At 42.2% G+C, this 11,659-nt stretch overlaps 1 protein-coding gene across 1 annotated transcript; it reads right to left on the reverse strand.

Moving 5' to 3' along the window:
• Positions 1–376: 376 nt before the first annotated feature.
• On the reverse strand, positions 377–9,882 carry traf5 (Tnf receptor-associated factor 5). The gene is made up of 11 exons (XM_084714593.1): positions 9,723–9,882; positions 7,109–7,378; positions 5,925–5,988; positions 5,243–5,344; positions 4,599–4,763; positions 3,320–3,397; positions 3,009–3,083; positions 2,836–2,928; positions 2,617–2,757; positions 1,891–2,056; positions 377–1,744 (listed from the first exon to the last, which is right to left on the reverse strand). The coding sequence occupies exons 2-11, from the start codon at positions 7,372–7,374 to the stop codon at positions 1,158–1,160; spliced, it is 1,737 nt and encodes a 578-aa protein (XP_084570719.1). The 5' UTR covers positions 7,375–7,378; positions 9,723–9,882; the 3' UTR covers positions 377–1,157.
• Between the last annotated feature and the right edge of the window lie 1,777 nt (positions 9,883–11,659).

Genomic DNA, 11,659 nt, shown 5'->3' on the forward strand with positions numbered 1-11,659 from the left:
TCTTGTGATCAACTCCATCATCTCATTTTCTTTAAAAAACAAATTGTTTTTTTGGTGCAAATTTCTCCAAAGGCAACAACTTGATTATTAATGTGAGAAAATACCCAGTGCTGATAATGACAGACAAACTACAATAATCTAAACTACAAACTAATCTACAGACAAACTGATCAGTGTTGTACGAGTTGACACTTAAATTAAAAATTAAACTACTTCATCTTCATTTCTTTCATTGTCATTCAAAGTGTAATTTTAAATAGATCCTCCTCCAACAAAGGACAGAATGATGTCATGCTAAATGATGCGTGATAAAATGTCTTTTGTGCTTATTTGAATGGACAGGATAACTTATATCTATAATTATTAGCAGCAGAACATCAGACAGTCTGGGAGACAATACTGTAGCACCAGTAGCTGTATGGTATGCTACACATACCTGACATATCCAGCCTTGCTCCGATACTCTGCCACACAAAAGCCCTCTTGTTTATGTCCCAATAACTATTTAAAAGAGGGTCAGCCTCCCGTCCACAGCGCAGTGCAGCGGGTATGTGCATGAGATGAGCATGACCGACTCGCTCCTTGCCCGCTCGCCTCTCAATGAAAATTAAATACAAGGTGCGTCAGTTGCTCCCTGTCTGAAAAATCCATAACGGAGATTAAGAGGAAGACGAACGGATCAATCTGTTTGTTTCTCACTGAAACAGAGACTCTACTCTGCAGTGTAGTTTATACACTTCATGCTATATGATCAAAGACACTTTTGTTCTCCTTTCACCAAAAACATGAATACGCTCATGAACGTGTGCTCTTTTAACACGCTCATACACAACCCTGAACCTGATCGAACGATCCCTGAGATGATCCTAAAGCTTAAAATAAAAGTTCAGCATTTTGTTAAATATGACATGAGAGGGGAATCAACCTGAGCATCTGACTCTCAGAAAGACAGAAACTAAACAAATTTGCCAAAACTATTCCTTTGAAGTTACAGTGTGTAGATTTTTTTTTTTTTTATATTTTGATAAAGTTTTTCTGGAAAAATTCAGTCACGGTCAAAAGGAAAATCAGTCTGTGTTGTCTTGTCGTCCTTCCTGAGATGACCACCAGACAGCGACAAAGTAAGAACAAATAAAATCCACTCTGAGGACAAAATCTTACAGCTGTTCTAAACCTGACATGTCCACCTTCACTTTGACAAACAGCGTGTCATCGCTGACATAAGTGGCCTTCTGCAGCGTCTCCAGCTTGTTGAGGGGAATGAAGCATGAAAATCCAACGGCGACGTTGCTGGCGGACTCAGCAGCGGGTCGTTGGAAGCTTATGGATGTCAGGTCGGGTTTGAAGCTGAGACTCCGGTGGTTCCCGGCACCACTTTGATCCAGAACAGACAGAGTCACGGACTGTCTGAAAGGCCACGGCAGCAGAGCGTCGAAATCACCTGGCATCAGGACAACATAAAGGGACAGGTGAGTCCCTCTTCCCTCGCCGTCCCCGTTCAGGTACATCTTGGCGGCCATTTTGTAGCCGCAGCGTCCGGTGTGGAACGGCACGCTGCTCAGACAAGGCGGCTGACCTCTGGCCTCAGCTTCCCTCCTCTTCCTGAAGTCCTCAATCTTCCAGATCAGCTTGCCGTCGTAGGACGTGGCCTCGAGCTCCTGAAGGTGCTGCTTGTTGCGACTGAGCTGAGCGGCGTGGAGCTCCAGGAGACCCGAGTGGTGCTTCAGATTCTCCTCCAAAGTTCCTGAAAATACCAACAGCATTCACTGAGTTGATCCAAATCTCAGACAGGACTGCAAACTGCATCTTCTTGCGACAGGAAACCAGGTAACCTGCTCCTTTAAAACGAACAGGTATTTTCAGAAAAGACAGATTTTCAGGTTTTGTTACCCAGGTGTTCTTTGAGGGCCTCGGTTGCCGACACTTCCTGGATCACAGCATCCAGAGACTTCCTGAGCTGCTCCAGCTCATCCAGACCAGGACCGAGTGCCCGAGACACCTGCTGAACCTCCAGCTGGATGGCGGACAGGGCGTCCTCTTGCCTGATCAGAGTCCTCTGACCACATGGACAGACAGACAGAGGGAAGATGGTTTAATAATGCTATTTTAGTTTCATTAGTTTAGATAAATTTAAAGTTTCACTGAAATGAGCAGCAGAGTGCTTAATCCTTATGTACTTGATTGACTTGATTGATGTACTTGATTGACCTTTACAGTAGCCAATAGGGCTGAATGTGCGTCACTCCTCTCGCCATGCAGCTAAAGCCGTCCATGGATGTAGGAAGGAGAACGTTCCTATCAGATTACTCCTCCTGGACTGAGAGTTCCCAGTGAACACAGCTGGACCAAAACAGTCCCAGAGATCAACGGGAAACAGGCTGCAGTGCTGAGGTGGTTTTCTTGCTCACAGCAGTTAGCGGTTAGCTGAGTTACTTTTGTAATCCCTTTCACTTATGATCCTGTAGAATTGTGTGGTGGTGTCTGTATCTGCAGCTCTCTGCCAGTATCTCCTTATTTTCTCATCATTTTGCTACTTGAAACGCTTTACCAACCCAGAACACTGATCTTTTGACAATCAGCTACCACTCTGGTGTGTTTAAGAACAGGTTAATTCACCTGAGCTGTAGACACAATGTGTTCATGGCTGCGGTTCTGTTGCAGCAGTGGTCTAACGTCCTTCTGCAAACCAGCGAGCACTAAATTGTCCGTCTGGAGCTCCTGCTGCCTCAACAGCGCCTCCTCCTGGAGAACCTCCACCTGGTGGAGGAGACAACAGTCTGAGGTCAACATGTCTGCAAATCAAGGACCTCACTGGACAGAGTTTATTGGATGTACCTGTTGTTCCAGGTGAGTGTTGCTCCTCAGAACCAGCAGCATGTGATGGTTGACAGCAGCGTCTTCATGCAGCTTAACTTTCCGTCTCTTATCCTGCAGGACAAGACGAGTGTAATCAGGTAATGAACACTGAAGAGCTCAATCTGTCTCACCATTTTTGTCTCATCACTCACCTGCACGGAGCAGCCGAACCTCTTATAAGAACAGTCGATGTGGACCTCAGGACACGACTCTCTGTGCTCTGTCAGCTGGACAAGAAGAGACAGATTCAAACAGCTGCATCTGCAATACTAGGCGACTTTGTGGAATAATTGGTCAGTTAGGACTTTCTAACATCCAAATACGTGAATCACAGGTGCAACAGGTGTCCACTGAGGTCAGGATTATCCCGGCCATACTGGTCTGGCTGTCTTTGGCGCAGAAACTTGGCGTCCGCAGTCGGCTCACGGCTGTATCTGCAGGTTTATGGTGTAAATGAGCTCACCTCGTGTCTGGGAACCTTCTGGGAGCAGCCATTGGGACAGTCCAACTCCACCCCTGGACAGAAGCTTTGCACATGATCCTACAGAACACCACACACACACAAAAACACACACATCATCCAGATTCCACCTCTCAACACACCGACAGCTGAATGATTCCAGTTCTGCTCATTTTTGCACTCTAGAATATCTTTCCATGATTCACAGTTCATAAACATCAGTTATCTGACTATACTGGCTACAAACTGCTGGTTAGCGGCTAAAGTAGCTTCAGTTAGCATGTTAGCTCAGTCATCCATGCAGATAGCCATCCTATTAGCTAACTCTGCCCAGAGTGGGCGCTCCAGTTCTTTACTGGGAGCTCAGGTCAGGCAAAGTCAGCTGCATGGCTAACTGTGCTAACATTAGCACCTGTAAGCAGCTAGCTACAGTAGTGACAAGTAAAGCTAACTGTCCATCAGAAACTCAACTAAATCACAGAGTCTTCAGAAAATATGAAACTACACAGAAAACTTTCTTTCACAACAGAAAAAGCACTTTCTGTGAGACGTGGTCCTGAGCAGAGCGGCCTGTTGTTCCACGGGCAGAATGAACATATAAAGCAGTGGTTCTCAAAAGGTGTGCTGTAAGTTAAGTCCAGCTGCATCATGGGATTTAGTGAAGACCATGCATTATTGTTGAAATATACATTTATTTTTTAATTTACTATCAGTACACACTCATTTCAACAGTTTTGGGCCAATATTTGTCATTTCATTTTGCTAATGTAACGGTCTGCAGAGTGACAGCAGTGCAGGACACACCCACTCAGCCAGCGCCGAGTGCACTGAGCTGGCAGAGGACTGAGAGGAAAACAGCCTGCAGAGTCAGAGTCTTTGAAATCCTCATGCACTGAATTAAAGACTTATTTCACCCAAACCAGAGTTGGTGATTGTTGGAAGAGTGTTTATGAGTGCTGCAGCTCAGTACCTGTAACATTAGCATGTTGTTAGCCGCCCACCAGCAATCCCAAGATGCCTTGGGTTGAGTGTGACGACCAATCAGAAGCTGTGTGCCTGACTTGTGTGTGACAGCAAAGCCTTTTGTGTATTAACAGTTCAATGCGCTGAGCTCAACATGAGATTGACCCTTCAAAATAAAGTTTGTGATGATGACAGTAATGAGCCCAACCAGACACCATGTGACCGCGGTGTGGCAGTAATGTGTTTATGGTCACAGCTCTACTGGATCATCAGGACCGTCAGAACCCTTTTAAACCCGTCTGGAAACTCACAACTTTACCTGGATGAGGCTGAGTCTGTGCGGCTGCTGGCAGTGTGGGCAGGGCTCCGTGCGGTGAGGACAGGTGTTGGTCAGGTGCTCCTGCAGGTGTCTCCTCTGTAGCACCTCCCTGCAGCCTGGATTGGAGCACTGCAGCTGCTCATACTGACACGAACTCAGGTGCTCCTGCACAGGATGAAGAGAGGCTCACAGAAGTTTCTGTCTGCTTCAAGACTCACAGCTGTGATTCAATGTGTTTATCAGGTGGATTGATGGGTTTAGATTTATCTATAGATGAGAATATGGATCCAATATTTATTATCAATGTTTTGGTACAATGACCTTCATCAGGTTAATTTTACAAAACCAAATCAAAGGCACCTTGTTCCAGGGAGAATAAAACTGCACTGTAACCTTATCAAACAGAATAAAGACTATTTTCTTTATTTGTAGAAGAAGAAGTGCATCTGTGGGGTCCGACACACAGAAGCAGAATCTCTGTGCACAGGGAACTGATGATTATTAAATGTTGCATTATTTGCTTTATCCATGAAAAAGTACAAAAATATAAATATACTGTGTATAAAAGGTTGAATTTGTGTTAATTGTTGCGATTGCGACATCACACCTGAGCTGTCAGACCGAACTGCTGGTTCGGTTTTTACCTGCAGATGGTGTAATGTGACGACAGAGGTGCATGCTGGGGAGTTTGTGCAATACACTTCTAAATTGGAGATTTCTCGTTTGCAGCAGTTGTCCTGGAAAACCTGCAGGGAAAGAAGTCATGATTAGCATCTTTTTAATTGTTTTCTGAACTTAATTTATTAATAAAATAGAACCCTTGTCTGGAAACTGTAATCACATTACTTTTATTATCAATTGCTGCCTGACTGAATTAGTTACTTTTTAGATAAAGAAATAAAATAAGTCAAATATTTGCTCGCAACAGTCTATTATAAACAAATGAAAGACCTTAGAATGCTGCAATTGACCAATCAGAATCGAGTATTTAACAAAGCCATGTAATAGTTAGGGTAATGGAGTGGGACCTAGGGCGGCCAATCAGATTTCAGGGCTGGCCAATATTTCTGTGAACGGGTCTAACAGCTAAAAACTCAGCTGGTGATACACGGCAACACGGGCGTGGACAACATCCTGGTGCATGATTGGACATCCAAATGAAAAGTGGTGAATTTTCCCTTTAAAGGCACAAACTGCAGATTTAGCACCACCTACTGTTTATCTGTATACTTGGTGTGTGTGTGTGTGTGTGTGTGTGTGTGTGTGTGTGTGTGTGTGTGTGTGTGTGAGAGAGAGAGAATGTGCAGGTGAAGGTTTGTTTCTGACCTCAGCAGGTGTGATCACTGCTCCGTCCACTGGACACACAGGGCTGGACGGTGAAGAACTCTCCCTGAAACACAAAGCAGACTGGTGTCCACGCCAACAAACCACAGACTGAGCGTCCAGCAGAGTGTGTCCATCTACTCAGCTGACGTCCTGTAAGTCCACAGGAAAAACAGCTGTCTGATTTCTGTTTGGTTCACAGTGATGCGAATGTTTTGGCTCGCTGCAGGTGTTTGTGAACTGATTTCACTGTTCAACTTGTAACCACAGTATGTATCACCAGACTCCCTTGAAAAATCATGTTATTCTGTAAGTTCTTGAATGAGGAGAAACTTTATTAACTTTATAAACTTTATAAATGACAAATTCCTGATCTTTTGTGCCCTCTTGTGAATGCGGCATTAATTTCAACACATGGAGTTGTTTCTTTCCTTGTAAAAAATCTTTCTGTACAGGCTACTTCTTTGCTGCCTGCGGAGAAAGTCCCCAGAATCCCTTTTAAAAAATCTAATTTTTTTATTATTGAGTTACAGGAAACTTTATAAACTTTTTAAACTTTATAAACGACAGATTCTTGATCATCATGCCTTCTTGTAAATTTGGGATCAAATTCAACACGTTGTTTCTTTTCTCATAAAAAACGAGTTAGTTTGTTGCAAGTATAGTAAAAAGACAGTCATCTCTCTGTCTGTCTGTGTGAGTCTGTGTCAGTGTGTTTTAAGGTGGTCAGTGTGACTGTTTTTAAGGAAGTCTATGTCTCTGTGAAGGTGTTTTAGATTGGACTGTGTGAGTGTGTTTTAAGGTGGATTATTTGAATGTTTTTTTAAGGTGGAATATGTCAGACTGAGTGTATTTTAAGGTGGACTATCAATTTAAGTGTACTGGATTTAGAGAAGCATAATAATAATAATAATGTCTATAGAGGTTATTATTATTATTATTATTGGTAGTAGTAGTAGGAGGAGGAGTATTATATAATATATATATATTTAAGGTGGACTGTGATTGAGTGTGTTTTAAGATGGACTGATTTGGTTTAAGTGTAGTGAGTTTAGAAAAACGCTGTATGAATAAACATTATTATTATTATTATTATATTATTATTTAAGGTGGTCTGTGTCAGTTCAAGTATATTTTAAGGTGGACTGTGTCAGAGTGAGCATATTTTAAGGTGGACTGGCTCTTACAGCAGTTCTTGGAGACAGTGGAAGCAGTAGATGTGTCCACAGGAGTTCTGCTGAGGGTTGAGCACGACCCCCTTACAGACGGGACAAACAAACTCCTCCTTCAGCGTCAACACAAACTTCAGCGAGTGCTGGATGGAGGTCAGCTCCGACTCCCAGGAGCCCATGGGGCCCGTCGACCTCATCCTGGACTCCTCAGACCTCACAGACTCCTCAGACTGCAAACTGGATTCCTTAGACCCTCCCAGCTTTGTGTCTGCTGTTGCCATGAGTCTGCAGGAAGGCAGAGTGAACAGATTATACAGATGATTTAACAGACTTGGTCAGAGTTCTCTTTGTTAATTTTTTTAATGTTTCATGTTAATTAGAGTTCAATTTAATGCCAAATGTTTGCCAAAGCAGTGAGTGTCTGTTTATGAGCCATAATTAATCATCAGTAATCTTTGAGAAGGAGAAGATGTTGATAACAGTTAAATTGACCAAAATGTTAATGGAGTTTGGCAGCAGTGAGACTGAACTCCAACCCAGTGTGTATTTTCAGAGCAGTGGGCTTTTATTTTCAGGAAAACAAGCTGATCTTTACATCAACAGACAACTGACAGTCATAAACAGCTGATCATCACTGACATCTCAGTTTTATTCTTTAAATCCAACAAACAAAGAAAAATAAACTTTCCTTCCCTAATTTATTTTTTCTGATGGCTGTGACTAATACTGAAAATTCAACTTTATTCTTGACCTTTTGACTTTGTTCTCAGCATTTCTTTGACTTTATTCTTGACATTTCCACTTTATCCTTGGCAACTCAACTTTATTCTCAAAACTTTTTTCTCAAAATACAAAACATTTTTTTCATTTTTTGCTGATGTCTGGTCTTCGTGCTCTTCTGCAGATCAATACTACTGATCAGCTCGCTTCTCTTATCTGCCTTATAAAGCACTTTGTAACTTGGTTTTCTAAGTCATATATATAACATTTTATTATTATTATTAGTAGTAGTATTGTTATTATTATCAGACACTAAACATCTGCTTGTTAACAGATTTAAACTTCATATCCAGCGTTAAATACAACAGTTACATCACAGAGAAACAACACGTGTTGTTTGTTGTCAAAACTAATTTCCAATCAGAACCTGTCAGCTCATCGATCAGATGAGAGCACCTTCAGCACCTGGCACCTTGATCGTTGCCCACGAGTGCATGACGTCAGAGCAAGTCGGAATCAGGTGGGACTCAAATCTAACCGGCATGCATTGTGCGGCGATCGCCGGTGATCGATTCTGCGCAGGCCTCGCTCATCTCGAACACGCCTGCTGCAGACACTGACGTCAGAATTGCATCACCGCCCACCTGTCAGGGTTTTAGAGTGTCACCTGTCACCGCCCACAATCATCCAACAATCCAATCACAACGCTCCAAATCAACCGCGCAGTCTGAACCCAACTTCCGGGGAAAAAACCCTGCCATTGTGTTTGCGAGCCGCCGGTGTGTGTGGAGGACAGAACAGAACAGAACCAGAACCAGGACCAGACAGAACCATCAGCTGTACTTTGGTATCAGGTTCAGACCTCTGGAGTTGGTGTCAGGAGGAGGAACAAACTGTTGGGTTGTGGATTTCCCATTTTCCGAGTTTTTCCGGGAGTTGCCGGTGTTGGCCGACGCTGGCGACCTGACCGCCTTGTGACTGACTGATCCACGGTACCGTGAGTTCCCGGTGTTTTTTCTGTACGTAGTTACACTGTCGAACTGCGACCAGAGACGCTGGTATTTCTGTTTGTGATTTCCAGATTTGGGTTTGAGGGATTTGGGAGGATTCGCGGTAAAACCCGGAGGAGATTTTATAGGCTGTGTCTTGTATTGGCATTCTGAACTGGATTGGACTGGACTGGACTGTGCAGTTGGGCTTGTGGTTAAACCGTAACGGATTTTTACCTGAGTGGATTGAACTTTGAAGTGAGTCCACCTGTTTGATTGTGCAATGCTGTTTTTTTTCTTAGTGAAATGACTGAATTATGGCTCCACCTGCTTTCACGTTTGGACTTTTTTTTTCTTCCAATTTTCAAAATCAGGATTAATATTTTCGATTTTCTGATATTTTATGGACTAAAAAAAACTGATCAACTAATGATAAAAATAATCGTTAGTTGGAACTCAAAACAATTAGGCTAAACAACTTCACCATATTTTATACTGAGAATGCAAAAGTAACAGAAAGTAATCAAGTTACATTACTTTAATATAGTGATACTTTGATTATGTTACTAACTACATTTTAACTAGCTAGTAATTAGTAACTGTATCGGAATAAAAACTAATGATAATCATCATTACAGGAAATAATTGAAGCGTGCAGCACGGAGATGTCCGCGCGCTCCACATGTTCGACCCTACTTTGAAATTCACAAGATTGCGACAGGAATGACTGATCAATTAATCCATAAAATGATCGACAGATTGATCAAGGATGAAAGCAGTTATTAGCTGCAGCCCCACATGCACACATTTGATCCGTTGATGTACCGCTGAGGAGCGGAGCGGCTTTACTTTCACTTTGTCACACGCACACACACACACACACACACACACACACGCGCGCGCGCGGTCTGTTTTCTTACCTGAGAATTCCTCCTCTCCGAAAATCCTCCACACTGCAGCCTGTCGGCCACTCCCCGCGGATCGATATTACTGATCAGTATTGATCATCTGTGGTCGATACAGCCGCCGCCGCCGCCGCCGCCGCGGGAGGAAGAGGAAATTCTAACTGCAGGAAGTGACTTCACATCAACAACCTGCTACAGAGTGAACACAACTACATTAACCATCAAAAAACAACAACAACACAAATCGATTAATCATCAATAATTTATAAGATACAAAACATGTTTTCCCCTTATTTTTAGTCTGTTTAATTGGTGCCCATGATTATTGATTAAATATCAATAAATACATTTTTAATTGGTTAAATTCTTAATGGCAGTTAATTCCCCCTGTGTGCTGAGGCTGTGGATCCTCAGCAGCTGTGACTCAAAGATCCCAAAAATCTCAAATCTGTTTGTCTCATTTCTTGCTTCATCATGACTTCTTCTGTTTCAGAGTCAGTTACTTCCTGACACATCGTCTGTTTGGGCAAAGTTGTTCTTAAATTTTTATTTTATTTATTTTTCCTTTCATGTCTGTCTTTGCTTCCATTTGTTGGTTGTTGTTAATGTTGCTTGTGCTGCTGCTGTTGTTGTTGTTGTTGTTGTTGTTGTTGTGCTGTTTGCTTCTGGTCTTTTCTTACTGATTTTACTGATCTGTTTCTACTATAATTATCATGTTTTTAGGATTATTTTTAAAACTTGTCTCATCTCTTAATGTTTAGCTTGAGATCTGTGCCTGAACGAGTTCGGACTTTACTTATTCCTCACATATTTCACAGGCTCAGGTTGGGTTCAGGCTGCACTTTATTTATTTATTTATTTATTTATTTATTTATTTATTTATTTATTTATTTGCTGTGAACTCCAGTCCCCTCCTTGTTTTGTCCCTGTCACTGACGCCTGCTGTTTGAAGCACAGAGGGAGAAAAGTACTTAAATACACAGAGAGAGAGAGAAACTCAAAGGACTCTATGATTCCAGTTACATTTAATGCAGTGATACATGTTTGTCCAAAAAGCATTAAGAGCACTTTCACAATGATTTTTTTACACCAAGTCCAACATGGTAGCACCAGGAGGAAGAAGAATAAATAATGAGACGACCGTCTGAAGCTCCACGAGTTCAGACGACTGAGAAACAGGTTTTTACTTTCAACGTGTGGAAAAAACAACAGAGTTCAACCCAACAAGAGAACAATCAAAAGAACAGGAGACATTTTTACAGAAAACATCGATGTTGAGTTAGTGTTTTTCAAAAAGCATCAAGTCGCCTGTGAAACCAGATGTGCAGCAGCTGTTTGTCACTGACAGCTGATTGGATGGACAGCCGGTTACAAATGATTCAAATATCAAACTGTACACGTTGACGTCTAACGCTACTGTACACAACACTGAGGCCTTCAGTTAAATCTCTAAACATCGCCACTGTCACAGAGCTTATTTACCTCCGGTTACCATGGTCACGCTGACAACAAATCATAGAAGCTGGGATCGATCATTTTTGTCTCACCAGGTTTGGTGACAGTCTGCAGATTTCTTCATGTTCAGACTCAAACCAACAGGAAACACATCAGGGCTGCAGGGTGTCCGAACCAAACAAACATGTTTTCTTTTATCTAGAAAAAGAGGCAATTTGGATTTTGCACTTGGACATATATTGTGATTTTGATAATGCAATTAATTGTGCAGCCCTAGAATCTATCCATTAATAAATGTTGTGTTTGTATCACAGTCTGACAGATGCATTATTCAAAATATCTCTGTTTACATTAAAGGGATAATTCACCCCAAAAATGAAAATTCAGTCATTGTCTCCTCACCCTCACGCTGACTGAAGGTCAGGTTTATTTTGTAGTCCACAAAACTGTGCTGGAGTTTCACAAGAAAACAGAATCTCCCAAACAATGGAAGTAAA

Source organism: Lutjanus erythropterus, chromosome 3 (genome assembly GCF_056507025.1).
Source record: "Lutjanus erythropterus isolate fLutEry1 chromosome 3, fLutEry1.hap2, whole genome shotgun sequence".
NCBI classification, from domain to species: Eukaryota; Metazoa; Chordata; class Actinopteri; order Lutjaniformes; family Lutjanidae; genus Lutjanus; species Lutjanus erythropterus.